A 21411-nucleotide genomic window follows, 5' to 3' on the forward strand; every position below is an offset into this window, starting at 1 on the left:
CAGACTACAAAGCCAGACAGGAGAGTTTTGGCGAGAGACCACAGTGCTCCCTGTACACAGAGCACATCGTTCCAAGTAACACTTGTTCTAGTCCCTTATGCAATTTTCTAAAGAACACCCAGAAGTAAGAACATGTACAGGTTTCCAAGGATTATAAATGTTACTTGCTTTTCAGAAAACAGATCTGGTATTTCTTTCTTTTTTTCCTGGTCCAACTGCAGTGATTTGGATGGCATTCAGTAAGACAACATTATCTTTTCTAAGGAAAGAGATCTCACCAAGGTCAGATACTATCCAGTTAATAAAGCAGCCACATGAAAAACAGAGAAGAAAAAACTGCTAAATTTCAAAAGATCACGTTCAGCTAATTTCGATAATGCTGTGACGATTTCAATTTGACAAAATCTAATACGACCAGGTGGTGAGGAAGAAACCAGCAGCCCTCAGCTAACAAATCATCAGATAATTCAGACGCTACAATAAGGAGAGACTGTTTTCATTGTGTATTGTCCCCTTCGTGACTGAACTGCAAGGGCGTTTACTACTCACTCAGGTCAGTCTGAGGAAGTCTACCCTTCTGAATATCAAACAGTCTGCAGCTTTGTCACCTGCCCTTTTCTCTGCCAGTGACTTCATACATCAGTGTTGTCTGGGCACAGCCCTTGGAACATGGAATTTATATGAGACTACAGTTTTACAGTCTCTGACTGTATTGTCAGCACAGTGGATCATTGAACTACTACTATCTACTATTTTCCTGCATTCACGGGACATCACAAGTACATATTTAAAACGTAAATTTGCATATAACATTGATCCTAATTTAGATAAAAGCAAATGATAGCATCCCCCTATTTTCTAATGAGGCATCCTTTAGTAGAGAAACAACAATAATAACAATTCAAATAATTAGATTCTATTCTATTTCCTTAATAGAGCAATTTACTAAGATTGCTTCAGTACAGCCAGTTGAGTATTTAAGCTTTACAGTAAATTAACTACTTTGTAGCTTGCATCATGCTGAGTGAACTGTGTGAGTCGCTTTAGAAGAGGCTAAGATGAAAGAGCAGTGGGTTTTGGACTAATTATTTCTGCTTACTTGATAAGGATAACTCGCCATGACCACAGGGCTAGCCTGAAGTCTAGCTGTGTGACAGCCGCGATCACTAATTTAAGCAGTAGCGTGCACATCCAGACGAATCTAGAACAGGTGACAGATGCAGAGAAGCTACGCTTTAAACTTGTTTTCCATTCATTCACAGAAGGTTAACTGGGTCCATGCGTTTCTTTTGAGAAGCTTGTATTCTCTCACAAATGCTCACTTTATATGATTGCTGGTTTTCGCTGGAGAGCCACAACAATGGCTTTTAAAATTTCATTCTACGGCTTAATGTTTTCTGCTTTTTGTTTACTGTGCTATTACTTTGGTTTGATTTTCAAATAAAGGGAAAGATTGCTATTCATGGAGGATGCCGCTGTAGTTTTCATGGTACATGTGCTCATAATCTATGCAAAATTACTAACTAATTTAGCAAGACAGAAGCTAATTACACAAAAAGATTGTCTTCTAAACAGAAACCAGAGCTCAGACATGCCAGGCAGCGGTGGAAACAACCAAAGGTGGAAACATCTATAAGCTCAGAAACTAAAAGAAAATCTGCTCAGTGATCCGAAATAGAAATACTCATCAATGAAGTAACAAGCAACATAAACTGTTGACTCGAATGCAATTCCACACTACCTGAGAAAAAACGTATCTGTGCTTCGACTGAGCATAAAATTAATGCAGTGGAAGTTACTGCATACTCTAAAGGAGAAATGGAAAGACGCAGATGCTCCGAGGAAAAAGTAATTTTTTTTTTTGATGGGGAAAAGAAAGAAACGGGCGGTTCTGTAGAACTCACCATGGAGGATGCAGATAACACTGATGCAGATGATTTCAATCAAGGTAATAACACACACTTGTAGTATCGGAGCCCTCTTAAAATGGAGGAATCACCATAAGAGTCGTTGAACTTCGCCTCCTTCACGGCAGAAAATGGACACATATTGTATGGTGCTATTTGAGAAGAAACAGCTGCTTTTGTTTTTAATCTCATTTATTGCACCTTAATTTGCCATTACTGGGATTTATATGAAATAAGAAATTCAATAAAAGTTTATTTCACTAAAAAAATAAAGCTACCTACACCACAGCTTTTGTTCGACATACTTTGTGAGTCTTCTCCTGAGAGTGGGAGGATTTCATACAAAAATGGACCCTTGCAAACTCCTAATTAACCACATTCATCATATCTCACCCCACCATTAGCACGATCTCTTTTTATTGCACGTAGACGAAGGGAAGGACGCGCATTTCGCTAATTACGTGCAAAGCCGAGGTGTATTTTAGATGACAAGCGCGTCGTTCTGATGTGGCTGTTTGATAAATTGCATGAGCGTTTCCATGTGCACCAGTCGGTCTGGCCCGGAGTGGCCCCCGTCTTCAGAATCGATATTGTGGCCTGCTTTTTCCTACAAATTTAAAATAGTGCTGTGAGCACATCAAGGTGCACGGGTATTTTTGATGCCGGCCTTGATTTATCCGTTCACACGTCTCACATAAAAATTCACTTGAAATCTCAGCCTCTATAGTTAGTTATTTGCCAGAGAAAGCTTCCCTTGATTAAAAGTATAGTATATTCTGACAAACACTAGAACTGCTCTCATAGGTACAGGACTCCCCGCCTCTTACAATTTTAAAAAAAACAAAAAAAAACACACACACACACACATGAACAAAGTGATGCTTTGAAATAAAAAAGTGACATTTTGCTGAATATACTCCTTGACGTTTCTCTACTCCATTCAGTTCCTGTGTGACTGGGCCATCTTATTCCCCAAACCCCTTTGTTAAGAAGCATAGAAAAACGTGAAAAACAATTATGCCTAAGCTTCTTTTCCATAATGAATCCAGTCCCAACATTTGTGGTAATTGCTGTCATTATTATGTGCAGTTTGCATGTAATGAATGAGCGACGTCTGCTTCGGCACAAAGAAGAAACGACGGAACAGATTTTATTGAGAAATTGCATATAGAGATTTCTGACCGGTAATGAGACGTACGCTTCAGAACACTTTGGAAATCTCAACATCTGCTCTGACCTTAACATTTAACAAATGTCATGTGAGTAGTGGAACATTCTGCAATGCTGTATGCTCCCAAAGTCTCTATATAGTCAGAGGGAATCTCTGCGGACACACAGCTCATCTGTTGAATGCACGTTTAATCAGTTCTCCGCTTTTACTGTTCAAATCAAACAACTGTAAATGCACAACATGTTCATGATAAACACAGCAGTTAGACATGATTGTTTTCTGTTTTTTTTTACAGTGTCTCAATGTTTGTTTTTTTAAACAGTTAAAGCGAAACACTGAACTCTTTTACCACCCATCAGCTCACGTTGCTTCCCATGACGGAAAATCATTTCTCTTTTGGCACTTAGTTATAAGAGACAATAGAACCCCTTATTAACCTTGGTGCCAAATAACCTCGCTTTGGCTAAGGTGGCAATTAACATGAGTCTCATCACGTATGAAGAAACTCGCTGAACTCGCTTTGTTTTCGGAGACAAAGTCACAGCCTTAGCTACTCTCGTCGTAATTACACCTACTTTTTTTTTTTTCATCTCATCACTTGTGTCCTTGACAACCTCTGAGTTTTTAATCTTCTGTAGGATTTATCCTTCTTTACTGGGTTGTGAATGTGCGCTTTGGTCGCATGTTATAATCCTGTCCCCATCCACCGCTTATAATTCCGCTTGTACTCTATACTTACAGAGAAATGCCTTCTGCTTTAAAATATCCCAATTTTGTTGATATTGGGAGGAATGTAATTTTTATTCCAAGCTGGCATTAGCAGCTTTTAAAGGAAAGTGCATCACTTCCATTTTTTAATTTATTTATTTTTTTTAACATTTCTAATCGTTTTGGTGATGGATGTTGTAAAAATAAGAATTGCAAATACAAATATAAACTAAACGTTCATTGAAATGAATAGTTAACAAAAAGTTACCTGATATTTGACTGGTGCTCTAAAAATATTCCACAATGAGCATTTGTAACCTTTACAAAACAGCTTTGGAAACACATTTATGGCTTAAATGTTATTGGAAGTCCTCAAGTTGCTTCGGTTTACCAGTTAAAGTGGAAAACAAAATGAAAAGCTCACCAAAACGGCAATCTGACACAAGTAATGACTGCAACTGCAGAGAGTTTATAGGGAAATTTTACATCATGACGTACATCTGTCAGTCTTATCTGATGCAGTGTGTAAAAATATTGTAATTAACTTGACGTATATAGGTTATTCAGTCCATAAATACAATTTTGACCACAACGACTGGAAATCAGTGTAATATAAGGTATAGCTTAACATATTGGCAGTAATAAGTTCAAAAGTAAAAATAAAAATGAGTCTGGTTCAATGTTAAAAATGATATGTAGGGATATTGCACAAGGCACAATGCGTACTTATATAACAATGAATCTAATAAAATGAAAACAGTATAAAAACATTTACAAATGAGCATTGCATTAATGGAAATATTATGTAGTAATATAAAGTCATCCTCAAATGTATTCATACCCTTACATTAAAGAAAAGACAAAATTCACAATAGTCACTCAAATAACTAGAAACTGAAAAAAATAATAATAAATAAAAATTTGCTAAATTATAATTTAGTGAAATAAGACAATGCTTTTGAATTGTGGTTGATTAAAAAAAAAAAAAAAAAAAAAAACTGCCCCACAAAAAGGAGAACACTGCGCAGAAGAACAAAAACAAAAAAAAAAAACACCTCAAAACAGGCACAAAACTCACAGAGAGAAACACAAAAAACACTGCACAGAGAGGCGCAAAAAGGGGTGCAAAAAAAAATAAAAGTACACGACCACAACACGCATGTGCTTGTTCGTTAGTGGTTGTGGTGGTGGTTTTAAAAATTCCGGTAAAACCTAAATCCAAAACAAAGCCAAGAATTTCAATAAATTTGTAAGGAATAATAACCCTGGCAAATTCAAACTAATTCAAGGAAAACCGGTTTTTTCCCTTCTTGAATGAGAGCGTATGAATACATTTGAGGACAACTGCATATATTGTAATTTCCACATAAACTCATTAATAAGAACAGCACTGCTCCACTCTGCACATATCAGAAAAGCACACAGGACCAAGAGGAACAAACACAGGTGCCAGTTTCGTCAACTAAATGTGAAACGGTTTGGGGTAGCGATCGCTCTTAAGTCAAATAAACATTAAAAAAAAAAAAGCTGCAACACCTCTTTCTAAGCCTTTTTAAAGTTGTACTGCCTTATTCGTTTTACAATGCGAGACAAAGCTCAGACAACAACTGTCATAAATATTTAAATGAATTACTGCCATTATACATTGTAATACACTGTGATTTATGGTTACTGCTAATGCTGGATTATGAAGAATAGCTACTCTGAACATTGTGGTCAATCGCATCCAGAAGTATTTATAAAACAAAAAGCGAGGCTGTGCGTCTTTAAATGATAGATGTGGTAATCTGTGTTTTTAACTGTCTTCACTGATGCCAGGTACAGCAGCAGCAGGTTGGCTCCCGTATTCCTTCACTACCTCTAACTCCCCATGATTGAATGGGAATTGCCTATAAGTTGTTTATATTACTGCAGTAAGTGATTTGCCAAGACCATGTTTACAACAGCTTTTGTCATAAAGCTGCGGTTTGTCTTTTACGCCGAGATTTAAAATAGTAATAGAACGAGGATATAGGTTGGTGATATAGCAGGTGCCGTTTAAATCTCAAGTGAGCATATCATTACGAACTGGGGGTTATTTTAACTTTCCTTCCTACGAACGCCTGATCATAAACAAAAGAATAAATGTGTTGTTTGGGAGCAATCTTTTTCCGGCTCAGCATTGTTTTAATCCTCTCGTCAGCTGATGCTTGTCCTCGTGGGTGGAGCTTAAACAATAGGATTAATATTAACCGCTGTGCAGCCTCAGATGGCGTGATTAAGGAAGAGGAGTTATGAATAGCCCAACCCCGCAACTGACACAATTCATCTTACTCTTTATTCTCAGATTATTATCTTGAGCACTGATAGCTTCGAGTGTGGCCCCATCAGGAGGAGATGGTGAACGAGAAGGGATGGAGCATACATCGGCAGACTACCGTTGGAGGGTGGCAGATGTCGCACAATACCCTTTAATTCGAGAAAGAAGAGCAAATAGTCATCTCTCAATCTCATTGAATCCATCACGCCAGAAGGAGTTGATTTACACGAGCTAAAACTGCTAATGGCATTTATGTTTACATTTCTTGCAATTGTGACAAAGATGTTCATATACAGTCAGAAGCGAAAGTGCTGACATTTATTCTTGCCTTTGAAAAATGACAGTCTAACATGGCAGTGTGCGAGTGATTCCTGCTCAGCTGTCTGACATGTACAGCCCTATGTTTTAAATAATGAAATAAGAATGCAACACATGGTTACTTTTAATTACATTACATCTGTTTTGTTTTGGTGGCATCAGATGCCCAACATCTGATTACAAGGACATTCCACTGAATTTCAATCCAGTCAAAGTGCACTGATTTTTTTTTTCCAGCTCCAGTGCTGCTACTGTACAAAACCGAGGCTGGCCGTGTATTTATTGGGTTTGCATAGCAAAAGAGATGAGATAAAATGGCAAACAAAACCGATAATACACTCTATTGAATCTACAATCTGCCTGCATCCTGAAACAGGCATTTTCTATCCCCGAGTGTAACTATCACATGATGGAGGTCTCACTATTCTCCAGAATAGAGCCTAATGTTCAGTCAGCTGTGACGAGGACTAATGTGAGCTTTCTCTTACATTCAACTCCCCTTGGAAAGAGGCAGCCACATGAGGAAACTGAGCGTTTGAGTGGGTGCGTAAATCAAACCGCCGAAATGACAGGAAAGCAATTCCATTCAACTTTGCTGCTGCTTTCGCCAAACAGGTGCCTAACAAACATTTAATACATATAGTAAAACAATTACGCCGGCTTGACAAGATAATTGCATAAATACAAAGTGAAACAAACATAAATGTGTTTCCTGCAGGGGTCAGGGGCCGAGATCTGAATCGGAGCTGCTGTCATTTTGTCAGCACCATCCATTAGGCTTTCCAAAATCATTTCTTCGCTCCCAATCCCATAGTTGAATCCAATATTTAGTTATGATTTTCTTATATAACACAGCTGCCAAGCTAAAATAAGCCTACATAGTTTTCAACCGAGTTATATTTGTGGAAAGTTATCAGTCTGAGTCAGTCGGGTCAGCCCATTTTCTTCCCCAGTACAGATAAAAAGTGCACGACTGAGGTTCAAAAAGAATCCTGAATCATCAGCTGCATTTTGCACCTGCAAACAATCTCATGAACATGTGAAAAGCATTGGTTCTAACCCAGTAAACATTGAGTACATTGCATTATTTCATACACTGTGTGCATTCAAGTAACAGAAAATTGTGATTTTATTAACATTGTTTGCACAGCAGCTAATTCATGTGCACATTACGACAAATCAGGCTTTAAGTAGGACATGCTGAACCATTTCAAAATGTTTTCTTTGTGTGAATCAGTTTGGGACATCACTTCCCCCTTTAAATGAGAAAATATATCCATTAGAGAATACACTACAAGCCCCAGATGGCAAATGGAACATCTTGGTTACATTTTGTCATAAGCATCCTTGGATCGAGAGTTAGTTTTTAACTCATGCCGAAAGCTCAGAAAGAGATTTCTTGTCTGCCAATCTACTTATTTCACACTTAAAGTGCAAAGCTCTCCGGGCCGTTTTACACCTACTCCCTTTTCCCTCTTACCACCGCTTCCCCGTGCCGCTCGCTAAGTTTGATTAAGTACAATGCAGTGGGGGTGTTTCAGCACAAACTTGATCCATGGCCGAGGGGCTGACTTCACTCTGCCGCATCAGAGCCAAAGATTTTGCGCAAGCTTTCCTTTTCCTCTGTTCCCACCTGATGTTCATCACTTTCATTACCGTCTGGATACTTTAAATCCCGACGTAATGAGAGGTCTAATAACGCAGGAGATAAATTAGTCTCTGAGTCCGCTGGACATTCAGTGCAAGGGATACAAAATTACTTGATCACAACAAGTTTTTATCCACAGGACAAAAGCAACGCTGAAATTACACAACTTCACAATGTCTCCAGAGCAATGTTGTGTAAAACCTATTAATCTATATACAACCACAGTCTCAAACTTCTGTTTTGGCTACAAATTGAAGATTTATATTCCACTGTGAATGTAAATCATTGCCTGGGTGTGTAATATTGTCCATAAAGCTTGAATTTTAGAGATATTAATGTGCTACCAAGCTGTGAGCCGCTCATTAACAGTGCAAAAAATGCAATGTGTTAACCCACAGGTCAATATAAGAATTTGACAGTGTCATAGGTAGATTGTTTATGCTGTTCCTAACACTGTCTGCATTGTGCTGAGTGGCTGTAAATATGCTGGCATCAATAACAGCAGTATAACTAATGGCAAGTCATTTTAGCAGCTAAGGATTCTGGTACAGCTGAGCCGAATTTCTTTTTAGATGCTGCAACTTGCTCAGGCAGAGACAACACAGACCATTTGATGTTTTTTTTTCGGAGAACAAAGGTGACAGTTAATGTGCTGTAAACGGCAAGAATCCACATCGGCAGACCCTTTGATTACGTGATCTAGGGAATGAAATAAAAAGGCCAATGCTATTGTGTAACTGAAGCACAAAAATAAACTTGATGTAACAGAATGATGAGAATGAATCTAATACTAAGAATTAGAGACCAGGTGACACCTGTGCATGGCGTAGCATGTTAGGTCTGTTTTTTTGAAGAAAAGAATTAGACATCTGTCAGATAAACTATTCCCTAAAATAAACATCTTTCTCGATGTGATAAATGAAGGGAGACAGAAGTGCTAAGGTGCTATGGCAATGCTCTCAAGCAGCACCTCCTGTCAGGCCCTGAACAAATGCATCTTAGTGGCAGAGTTAGATGGCATATCGCACATGACATTAATTGATATGGACATTCACCAAAGCACCAGTCAACCTAATTTCACTTTTGATGCGTTCAAGAAATCATAATTCAAGTGCTGCTCCTTTGAGAGTGACTAAAACATTCACACTTATGCCTCTGCCGTGTCTAGTTTTTGTTCTATGAAGCAACATAATGAGATATAACGCATACAAAACTTCTGTGCAAGATAAAGCAAGACTGTTTTTTTTCTTGTCTATGCTCTGAAATGACAAATGCACAGTAAAATCCTTTTTTTTTTTTTTTTTTTGACAAAGCAACAAATTATGAAACTCACACCAAGCGGCAGTCACAGCTTAACATAAAGAGAAGCATGTGAGCTTGTGAGGTAAAATATATGGCAAGAAAGTTTCCACACCTCAATGAAAGATTTTCTGTTTAGCTTAGGAAAGCTTTTCTAAGGGAAAAAAAAAAATACAGCGAGAAGTTAGGTCCACAGTAACGTTCTCGCTAATGGCCACAAGAAGGGAAAAGATAACCTTGCACGATGAGTGCTGTGCTCTGCAAAGATAACTGTGTAAAGGTTAAGCACCAGTGTTTGTAAACGTGAACAGCTTGGAACTTCATGCTTGCATGCCTCAAGAGATCGCAATCAGAAGAGGACAGGCTCACACCATGACCCCACACCATGTACCTTCATACGACATGTTAATTCTTTCAAAATAGCAGCACTACAAGCAACCAGCAGTGACGAGTCATTACAGCAGCTCCCTGACATTTTATTCCACTTCCCGGGAATATTGCGCCGTAGCAGAGCGTTAGCAGGTACAAGGCATAAGCCACGCTCTTGTCTCGAGTTATATTAATGGTGACAGTTTTATTGGGCAAGAATAAATTAGATCATCACAATCCTTTCTTTATATAAAAATTCAGAACGAAGGCGCGCGCAGCAAAAAGTTAACTGTAATCACCCTAAAAGATGAAGCAGCCGTGCAATATTAAGCTGCATCTCGAAAAACACTGGAGTAAATCATATCTAAAGCAGGCTGTGATCCATAGGCGACTGCAGTTTCTGTTATTGTATAATGCATGTCACGTGTCCGGGAGATTAATTCTCTGAACTTGCATGACAAGTTCTGCGGCGGATCAAAGGTTTGCTGATAAATGTTATCATAAATGACAGATGTTATAGGATGAACATGGAGGCTTGTCCTATCATAGACTGACTCTGTCTGTGAAACTTGGCTAATACCTGCTCCTGTGCCAGGAGATTGATGTCTTCATGATTTTTTTTGGTGATAGACAAATCTAGGCACGCTGTCCCGAGGGGAGGAAGTCTCTCCGTGGCTCATATGGAGGAAGTCAGCGTGCATAAAAGAAAATAATCTGTTGTTATAAGATACATAGCCCACACAATCCCTTCCTTACTCCCATCTGCACAGCTTCAGCCCATCCAGAGTGACGTCAATGTGCAGATTAGAGCTTCCCCCCCTCCTCCTCTCGCATCTCTTCCCCTTTTCACGCCTAATCTGGACTTTTCATGGAACCTCTGCGATGCTGCATTCACTGCCTGGAAGATGGCTTTGAATAGCCCTAGACATAAAATACAGAAGAATCTAAGACAACAAAGCAGCGATTTGGGATATTTACAGTGACGACGTAATATGAGTATATGAAAGTGCAAAATGAGTCTTTAAATTATGAGGAAAGGAACAGTGTTTCTCTGCTAAAGGGTTGTTATTTATGTTTGAGAATAAAGTAATCCTCAAGAGTGGAAACAGAAAAGAGAAAAGCTTGTATACTTTAATGCTACATGCAATTATGTGGGCCAGACAGTTATGAAACTGAATCTCTCCTTACAATTCAACACAACAGCAGCGATGCATTAATGTAGATTACTTACCTAAGAGGCCGTTTTGACAACAAACATTTAAAGTAATGTTTGTAGTTAGTTTTCCCCTACATGCCATTTAATCTCAAACTTGGTATAATTTATTGCTAATGCGAGCCATGCTGACCCCGCGTGTCTTTACAAGACAACCTTGAGACACTGTACATACTGTAACACAAAAACACAAGCTCAGTTTCTTTTCAAACTGAGGTCATGGTGACTTTGAATAATTCCACTTATGTCAGGTCCTCCACAAATACTCATTGCAAGCAAAAAAGAAAATAAACTGCTAAGAATACAAATGCCGGTGTTTGAAAAATCATCAGCACGCAGCGGCGTTCCTCCTGGAAGCTTAAGCTCACTTGTAATGAACCATGGATGCGCAGATAAGCGTCGTGTATCATATACAAGGCAGTTCTCGCGTTTTTTAATAAGTAGACTAATGTTGGGACACAGAAGCAAAGCAACTGTTATTACTCAGCAGCCATGTTTTTACATGATAAGAAAAATCGCATAATCCACATTAGCATGTAGGAAACAGTGAGGGGGGAATATAGTGAAACTGCTGATAAAGCCTGTCAGGAAATCCCTGGTTATGCTGGATGCTAATTTTAGAAAAGAAAAAAAAAAAAACATTTTTCTGATATTAAAATTAAACGTAAAAAAAAGTTTGTAGATAACTGCTCTGCTCAGGGAGCAAATGACAACACTTCCCTGCTCACTGTGGATCACATACAAGAATATCGTTCCCTCTCTATGTAGTCATCTTGGGAGAGCATTCTGAACGAAGCTGTTCTCTTCGCTCTATCTCTGCAAACCACCAGCTGCTGAGGGAATCCAGGTTGCTTCAAACTCCCACACAAGGCAAAGATATCAGCGAGCCGGCCTACATCTGCATGTGAAGGTCCACGAGGGTGATGAGGAAAGTTACTGTGCTTTTTGAACTTCTTGCCCCAAGACTTAAGTTGTCTCTACTAATCATAGGCTTTATAAGTTGATCATTTGGAACATCGCTGCTTGAGAACACAAATGTAGTTCAGCCAAAGGAAGGTTCATTTTTTTCCCCTTTGATTCCTCCTCTAACCACTTTCCATGCCAGAGGCTTTTGTGGTGGCAGTGGGGGAGGACAGATTTGTCACGATGGTTACAGATTCTGTTGCATTATTTGCATTGTGGTAGAAATACGCCCTGTGGTCCAACCCCGGGGCCCCGGGCTACGAGGCAACAAGTCATCTCGGATGCAAACCCCATAGTGGAAGATGCTAGGTGTAAATAAAACATGGTAATGGCTTTCCAGTGACTGATTCACTGCAAAGACCACACTTTAGCTCATCCAAAATGTCAAAGGAATGATTTGGTTTCTCACCAAAAAGGAGATAGCTGGCATGTATGCTAATTCTCAGAATGTGTTATTCTCTCACATGTGGCTTATCACTGTCTCAGACATTTCAGGATGCCATGCTATTGGGACGGATGCCTTTGAAGAAAGTAAAGGCCAGCATTTCTTTCAAGAGCAGCACTTGTAGCTCGGTGTAAAAAGCAAATGCATGCATGGTTGAGAAGTGTAAAACCACTTCAACCATGCGATGGAAAACTTGGAAAATAAGTGTTTTGTTAGATAATAGTGTTATGAGTTTACACGGTCCCTCTAGGAAACAGCACAATGGGATTTTCACAAGAAAAAAACAAAAAAACCCACTAAAACCAGAGTTCATAACTGCGGTTCCTGCCAACACAAAAGTAGAGAGACTCGAGGCTCAAAGTATTTTACAGTTAATATCCTGATAATGTGAGGAAATGCTGCACTGGTTCCTCACTGTAATCACACCTCACTGTGGATGCGTTCTTGAGATTTTCCTAACCGCTCTCAACCATTAACCTTTGGCCGGTAGATAGAAGAGGTGTGTCTGGATCTCATTTTGCAGAAATGTTGCTTACATTTCCCAAAGAGTGCAGTAGACTCCAGTTTATTCATTTCCCTCTTGTTTTGGTAAAGGGGGTCGAGGCCAACAGTCCTCTACTCTTCCATATTGCTTTGTAGCTACTCCCTAAACTGTTCTTCTAGCAGTTCAAACAAATCCAGAACAAACCCAATCTGTCTCATAGTAAAATCCCTTTCCCATGCTCTTTTTTTTCCCCCATTCTGAAATACTTAACAACACAGAAACTACAGATGCTTTAAAGTCATTTGTAGCCTTTCTGCATAATAATCAAAAAACAAACTTCAAATATCCACTGAAGTCCTGCAGGGACTATAAGACGCCACCAAGACGATTTCAGGTGAATTAGATTTTTCGGTAAAAGCTATTCCATTTTTAGCAGTATGGACTACATGTACAAAGCTGGCTGAAGGCCTTTAACAAAAGCTGTCATTTCTGGGTCACCAACCTGCTTCAGGTTTTATTATTGGTCTTTCATTGCATTAAATGGGATTTCAAGTTACAAAAGATCCAGACTAAAAGGTGAGCATAACACAAATTATACTTTAATTGAAGGTGATCACTGAAGGAGACAATTCATACACATGCTATCCACAGTGGCTGCTATGCAGAGAGGTCTGAATTCTAGATTTCTTTCCTCCCTCCCTTCAAGTGAAGCTATTAGATGCAATCCAGCCACCTTTTCATCGTCTAATAACTCCCTTTAAAGTACTCTCAGCAAGTGTAAGAGGTCAACCAGAGACTCAGTTTGTGTTGCATGCCATTGGGTCCCAGTGAAAGGCACTTTTATTTTTTGATTAAGCTGCCACCTGACAGCAATTAATGTTGTATTTTTCTACAAACTCCAAAGCGCTCATTATGTTTGGAATAGTGGACTCACTGTTGCATCAGTAGAATATATAATAGGGGTTAAAGACAAACGGGTCGCTATCTGCCGCAAAGAGTAGTGTGATTTTAAATTGCGCTCAGTCTCAAGATACTACATGCTGGGCCCGGATCGGCAAATAAGAAGAAAAGTCTATAAGTGAGTTGTGAGAAATAAATCAATAAATAAATCAAACAACTGTATTGTACTTGCACAACACTCTCCAACTAAAGCAAGATTAGGCATCCACACAGAATTACATCTAAAATTATTTAAACAGTCACAGTGACTGACCAAACAAACAATGGCAGATTAAAACAATGAAAATGGCTTCTAATCTGTGCATAATCATTTTATATAACAGCTGAGAGCTGCAGCGTGATGCAAAGCTCGATGATTGTTAGATAGTGGCATAACCACAGCCCATTTTCGAGCCCGTATCTCATCACGCTTCCTGTGAGTCAAGACCAGCCATCAGTGGCAGACAGTCACATTGCACAGGAAACCAAACCGAGATCCATCCCCTGTTAAATCTGTCAGCGCCGCTATGATGCACAATCTGCACGCCAACCTACGGTCCCGCGGTGTGAGACGAGATATGTTCTTGCTTTAACAGAAGGCTTTGAAATACGTTTGCTTGCCGAAAGAACAAATGAAAAAACTGACATTAACTTGTCTCGGATTCAGACAGACAGTAAATCTAGTGCAGGTGTGCCACGTCATGTATAGTTGATTGCCACTCTATAATTTTACACCTCACCACCTGTACTTGTAATATCATTGATGTGTTTCCACATTGACTCAGCTTCTGCATTTTTAACTACGATACTCCCGACAGCTAAAGCAGTGTGTTGACCGGTGCCCATTTAAGTCTGTTTTTGCATAACGCTTGGTATCCCTTTGACCTCTGACATGGTGAACACAAGTCTATGAATGTTGATTATTCTACTTCTTATCCCTTTAATATTCTTACCAGATACTACTGGTCGCAAATTGCTGAAGCCTGTCTGTCCCATTTCCTAATCTACATACAATCAGAGCATCTTGTGATTCCCTTCACTGCTCTATGAACCTGTGCAGCTGTTCAGACCTCAACCTAAAGCAGGTTCTGCTGCTTTCGCATCTTAACCCAGGACAAGCAAGTGCTGCACATGAAAATGAAACACTAATTGGAAAAACAATATGTTCAAACATATCCGTAATTAATTACACAGAAAACCGTCACATGCTGTGAGAGAAAAAAAAGGATGGAAGCTATTCATCTAGCCTTCAAGAAAAACATCCTCGGATTAAAAGGACATTCCTAGTATTATTCTGTGGACTCTTCATCCTTAGCTCGATCTACAAAGTAAAAATGTGTTACAGCATTAGAAACACTGATTTTTTTTTTAATTTTCTTTTTGTAAAGAAATGGTCTAAGCCAGAAAAGAATATGAGTGGAAGTGCAAGCCAACTCTTCTTGCCAGAGAAAAAGAAAGCTTCAAAAAGCTGCAATTTGATATAATTTCAATTCATTTTCTGAACACTGTTATCTATGGTTCTTAATCTCTTAAAGAAATCTCTGAGGCTCTATGAAGCAAGTCTCTTCTTCCCTTAAAGGCATTATAATACAGGCAGTAATACTACCTTTTGCCAACCTATTAGACAGTTTTTTTCCCCTTTTGAGGGTGACAGAGGTGAAATCTACAAGGCCTTAAAAAACATCCATCAAGCTACAAAACAAAACACTTCAACGTAAAAATATGCATCTCTCCAATCTACCAAAATCACAAATGGGCCCGCTGAGGAAAACAGCCCATCCCCTCTAACTGATACCCAGATGAATCACACTATTTGCCCAATTAAATTCTAGGGTGTTGAATGTATTAATTCTTCCCTAACAAGAAGTCACGAATCACCACAGTGGAACATAAACTCTGTCTTAGACAGTAGCAAGTCGTTGTGAGTGTGGCAATGTGGTTCGTTGGTCGAGGTGAACCGACTGATCATCATTTTCTAAACAAGTCTTCCAACCTAAGCAACCACATACATAGAAACATAGCAGTAGCAGAAAAGTTTTTGTTTGGTTTAACCCCATTACCTTCAAATTTACTGACATCTATTATCCTTGGGCTCAAGTGGACCCCAAGAATTTAAACCTCCAGAAAATATCATCATTAAAATTGTTACCCACGTTTATGTGAAAATAGCCCTGTAAATAAAACAAACAAAAAAATATATCTCATTGACTTATTTAGAGATGTTAAACATTGAATGGGGTCAAATTGACCCCAAAGATAATAGGAGGGTGAAGGAAGACTTGTGGTTGTAGTAAATGAAGTATTTTGGTGAAGAGTTTGGGTTAGAGGACTTTACAGTCATGAACACACAGATAAGGTTATAAAAGAATCATGTTTAAAAATGACAACACAATCAGTTGCAGGAAATGAACAGTCATATGTTTCACTGACCCATCCATCCACCCTGACCTCCTTCCAGGACAGACATTGCGGCTCTATCAGCTGACCTCCTCCATTCCTCCTGCCATAATTTGACAGCATTTGCTGAAATTGCTGCTGCACACAATCTCTAGAAGGCATCTAAAAAAACAACAACTATGGACCATAATAAGCTGCTTCTACAAACAATCTATATGTGTTTTGTTTTGTTTTTGATGTAAGAATGGCTCCACTTCTCTAAAATGTTAACTTTTGATCTGAATAAGCACTGCTACTGGTTCCAGACCACTTTTATGTTTTGTGCTGTTTTTTTGTGAGACACTACAGGAAACTCTTCCATTCTTGCATTAGCCTTCTCAGTGCTTTAGGTTCTAAATGGTGTTCATTTGCTTCTTTTTTTTTTTCATCTGGTACATGAAATATTACAGTCAGTAAACAAGCTTGCCTGACTGTCAGAAAAGCTGTGAATTACTGGGAGGGGTTATGTACCAACCTCTTTCCAATAATTAGTCTGACACATTAACACCCATTAAACTCCAATTTTCCATATTTAACCTTTGGTTTTTGTATGAAATGGGCAGATATGTTTATTAGTGAGCTTTATATGTGATTGCAGGCACATTTTCCCTTTTATTATTATTTTTTGCCTTGGACAGAGTCACGCTAGCTGCATGGCCATGTTGCCACTCCAATGTAATGAATAACACATGTGTGTAATGCACTATACAAGCATGTGTTATACACTGAAGGTTTCTTTTTCTTTTGCATTCCATGTCTAGGGAAACACATTTACACACTACACTTCACACTATATGGGTAAGGATAAAATATGTAGTTAAAAAAGTAGCTCCTTGTGTACCTCCTTGAGAAATGCAAGCACACAGTGTGTAGCCTTCTCTCGAAACAGCAACTCTGACACATGCTGAAGAGCCGAGGCAAAAAAAAAAAAAGCCTGAGCTGCTGAATTTCACGAGCTAAGGTTAGGCACATCTGCATTAAGCAGGGAGCTGAGCCAAAGATTCTAAAAGGAGAACACATCTGGCAGGCAGCAGACGACAAACTCAGAGGACAAATGAGATTCATTCTAAGATACTGCATGTTTTTCAGACATGTTTCTGACCTTCATGGGAAAATAAAAATGTTTCAAGCAAGAGATGAGTGTGGAATCACTGATCGCAGACCACCCTCTGGTTAAAACGCACAATCTCAAGGAAATGATGTCCTGTATCAGTCATAGGGGAAATCAAGAAGACAGCAGACATTAGCATTTATCCATGGAACAAATCTGTTGTAAGGTTACAGCGAAGACCATCAGCAACCAAACAGTCTGACCGCAAGTCACTATCACTCAATCCCTGCCAGTTCTTCAGTTAGATTCCACCTTTCGTTGTTTGTTTACATCAAAGTTAACAGCTGCATGAAAACTCCTCTCAGTCGCTGAACCGCAACATGCAACGAAACCAAAGTAATCTACCTCGAATCAGTACGCTTTAATTATTGAGGTAATCCCAAGTATTTGCAGGGTGCAGGACCCGTGTGCAGCTCAGCATCATCTGAGCAACAAAGTCCCTGAGGCATTTCACCATTTAACATTATGTAAAGCCCAACTGACATAATGATTTCCTATGTGGGTCAGCAAAGGTCGAAAACACTTCAAAACAAACCAAATCCTCGGCTAAACAGTGCAGGTTAACAAGTTTAGTCAGTGCGCGTGGCGTGCCGCTCTGATGTTGTAGCCAGGAGTGAACTCTCCTCTGAAGTCCTTCAAACACCACAGTGCTAAAAGCCAGTCCACTGTGCGTGAGCCCACAGTGTAACTCCAGCAGAATGAGAAAGAGCCCTGATGCTGCTTCCTCGGTAGGGGAATCAAGTGCTTGTAATGCAGTCTTGTAATGCAAGCCCTTAATGACCATGTAGAGAACTAAACGCCTCTGCCAAATGCCAGGCAAAGACCACAGGTGAGGACGGGCAATCAGCAGGGGAGCTGCACTCCAATTTCTGCCACCAGCCTCCTTATCTGTTGCAAATCTTTGAATAAATGTGGCTTCTTTTTTTTTCCCTCTAAATTGCAGTGCAACATCCCCAGTCCCATCACCACTGCCTGCCTTTACAACAACAACAAAAAAAAACCCAAATCTACACATAAAGCAGGCTGGTGATTCTTTACAATATAGCCTTGAAATCATGCAAAACATTTGCCAGTGTTCCAATCCTGCAACATCCAAAACACGTCAGCGGAGGATAAAAAAAAAATATTTAAAAAAACGATGCCACCGCTGTGCTGTGCAGAACGCACTGAAGGCACAAATCTGCATGCAAATAAGAAAAAAAGGCGCAATTTGATGTCTTTTCGAGGCAACAACTTTATTATCTGTTGAGCTCGGGAGCAATCTGATGTGTGCACACACACACACACAAAAAAAGCCACGATCACCCAAATCGGCTGAGGAGTGCGCCCTCAGCATCCCCACAGTTGCTCAGAAGTAGGAGATGTCATGCATGCTAGTCGTGATCAATGCAGATGAATTAAGACTTAATACATAACTAGGGCCTACTGCTTTCTCCCCCCTCGCATCTTCTTCTTCTTCTTGCATTTCCTTTGAGCGCACCAGCGTCACGCATTTTTTTTTTTTCTTGCAGCCTGAGCTGAATCCGAGCATTATTCATTGATGTCGCTCCTCTACGACTTGCTTGGCGCGGAAGGGGGGAAAGTTGGCATGAGGCGAGCATGGCACCGATCGCCTCCATCCGGCTGCCCCTGTTAAACGGCCACATCTCACTGTCACACACGAATACCTCTACTCACTGACAGTTTTTGTGGCTTATTGTTTTGGACCCCCACGGTTTTTGCGAGAGATTCCCAACCACCACCACCACCACCTCCACCAACACAACCGCTGCGTAAAAATGACATGACAAGACTTACCGACGGCTAAATCCAGTAGATCCGCGCACAGGAGCAAGCACAATGAGAAGACGGTCATCTTTCCCTTATTTTGCAATAAATCCCAAACTCCATCTGCGTTTACATGCTCTCCGGGTTTCGGCCGTGTAATCCCCACCATTCCAGAGGTATGCGATTGAAAGGTGCCCCCAAACTATTCATGATGCAGCTCAAGTCGAAGTGGAGAAATCGCAGAAGTTGACAATGAATGCAGCATTCAGAGCGGCGAGAATCGAGCATCAGATCTACAAAAAAATAAAAATAATAGTAATAAAAAAAAAAAGGTTGAAAAAAAAATGCCTCAGTGGATGCGCTTACAGAACAAGCGGAATGATTCTTTTCGTTTTATTTTTTATTTCCTCCCTCCACGCATAAACAATGGGGAGCTTCGCTGAGCCGCGGAGCAGAGATAGGCTCTGGAAAAAACGGAGAGGTTTGGATGAAAATGTGTTCCTCTCTCTCTCTCTCTCTCTCTCTCTCTCCTCCCGCCCTCCAGACAGACGCACAGTCATTCCTGATCACTCGCTCTTTTATTTCACACAATTTTCCTTAATCCTCCCCTGGATTCAGACCCCTCTAATTCTGCCCATTAAGCCGATTTATTCCCGTTGGATTTTTATTTTTTTTTTCCTTGTGGATTTCTAAAGATACTTATATCACGAGGATGCACTGAATAAATAAAGCAGTTTAATCTAGTTGATCAATCGGTTATTTAGTGAATATTTGATAAGCATGTCTAATTCTGTGCACCCAATGGGGAATATAGATATATATATTAAAAAAAAGATAAAAATATGAATAGGTTTGCAACTAAGTTTGCATTCATCCAGCAGGACTTGTTACTGACACATGCTGTGATTTTTATCCTCCAAACTCAGCTGGAGAGGATAAACATTAAATATATATTTTTTTGTTGGAACAACATTAAACCCATCAAGACTTATTTGAACTTTATAAGTACCTGTTTAATGGAGCTGATCCAGCTGGTTAAAGTCACTCTTCCGTTTCGAATTGGCTGCCATCATTTGTCTCATTAAAGAGCATCTATCATGCAGGCAGCAAGCTTTCGACTCGAGGTCCTGTTCCTGCTTGGCAGAATGACATCCGCATGTTCTGCAACGCTATTTTCTTACTGTAAAGTCACTCAAATCAGAAAACCTATTTTTCGGCACCCCACATGTCGGCCCTACCTATTCCTAAATATGACTATGACGTTCGCTCCAAAATCTCATCAGCATACCCCTGCTGTCATCAGTCACACATGATTTGATAAAGACTTGTGTTAAATTTAGTATCTTCCGTCAAAATGCTCATCTCCAAAATCACATCAAATCCTCGGGAGTGAGGGGACTGCAACTACTTCGTACTCTCCGAGACCAACCAAAGTTTGACAGCTGCCCCAGGCTGTGTCATTCTAATCAGCATCACCTTAGCAAGGTCAGCCTTGGTTTGCTCCTCTGTTTTACTCTGAAATGATGTTTTAAGCCTTTTGTGAAATAGTCTTCTGGGATCTATTTCCAGGTAAGTTATTCAGGAAGACAGCCACCAGCATGCCATATCCATTCACCCCCCTCAAAAAAAAATAAAATAAAAAAGAATCCTGTTGAATAAAGCCATTGGTTTCCCATTTTCTACAAAGCCGACTCAATATATCAAGACCGTATGCTTTTATTGATCTGTTCAGCGGCGAACCAGTAACACTGTTGCACGACGGGAACTCCTGGAAAGCTGTTTTCTAGAAAATAGAAATTTGGTGGTCCATATGCTCTCATTATTAAGACTCTTGTCATGCAGTGCAACAACAAACTGAAAAATGAGTTAAACAAGCTGTTCCTGGTAATACAACAACGCAAAGAGGAAAAGGTGTCCCCCAGTATATAAATTCAACCTCCGACAAACATGTAAATGCAGCGACTCTCTGACAACGACGCTCCTCGCTGCCGACTGGGTGGGGGAGGATGCTTTCCTGGTTAAGGTCTGCAGTACTAATGCACTATCACACATCTCTAGAGGGCAGTGTCAACAACAATTTATTGGGGTAACAGAGCCGAACGTGTTGCTGTCCATATGGCATCGAGCCCGCTAACAAAGAGCGGTCTTCAGTCTTGCGAGAGTCCACATGCTGTCGTCATGTACTCACTTTTCTCTCTCCACCACAGGTACGAGTCAATAAGCCTTAAACTGTTGTTTTAGCTTTTTATTTAGGATCTGAGGAATTGAGAGGAAGAAGAAACCTGACACATAGATAGACCTGACTCCATCTATGAGGATTACTCTGTCTCCTCT

At 39.8% G+C, this 21411-nt stretch overlaps 1 protein-coding gene across 2 annotated transcripts in view; it reads right to left on the bottom strand.

The window, feature by feature from the left end:
• Positions 1–19246, bottom strand: part of igsf21a (immunoglobin superfamily, member 21a) — a 177538-nt gene extending 158292 nt beyond the window's left edge. For both annotated transcript variants that reach the window (XM_008306917.1, XM_008306918.1), the window contains exon 1: positions 19108–19246. In XM_008306917.1, the coding sequence (XP_008305139.1) occupies positions 19108–19246 (139 nt within the window). The remainder of the gene's footprint in view (positions 1–19107) is intronic.
• Between the last annotated feature and the right edge of the window lie 2165 nt (positions 19247–21411).

The sequence above is a fragment of the Stegastes partitus genome, unplaced genomic scaffold, assembly GCF_000690725.1.
Source record: "Stegastes partitus isolate 25-593 unplaced genomic scaffold, Stegastes_partitus-1.0.2 Scaffold49, whole genome shotgun sequence".
In the NCBI taxonomy this organism is placed as follows: Eukaryota; Metazoa; Chordata; class Actinopteri; family Pomacentridae; genus Stegastes; species Stegastes partitus.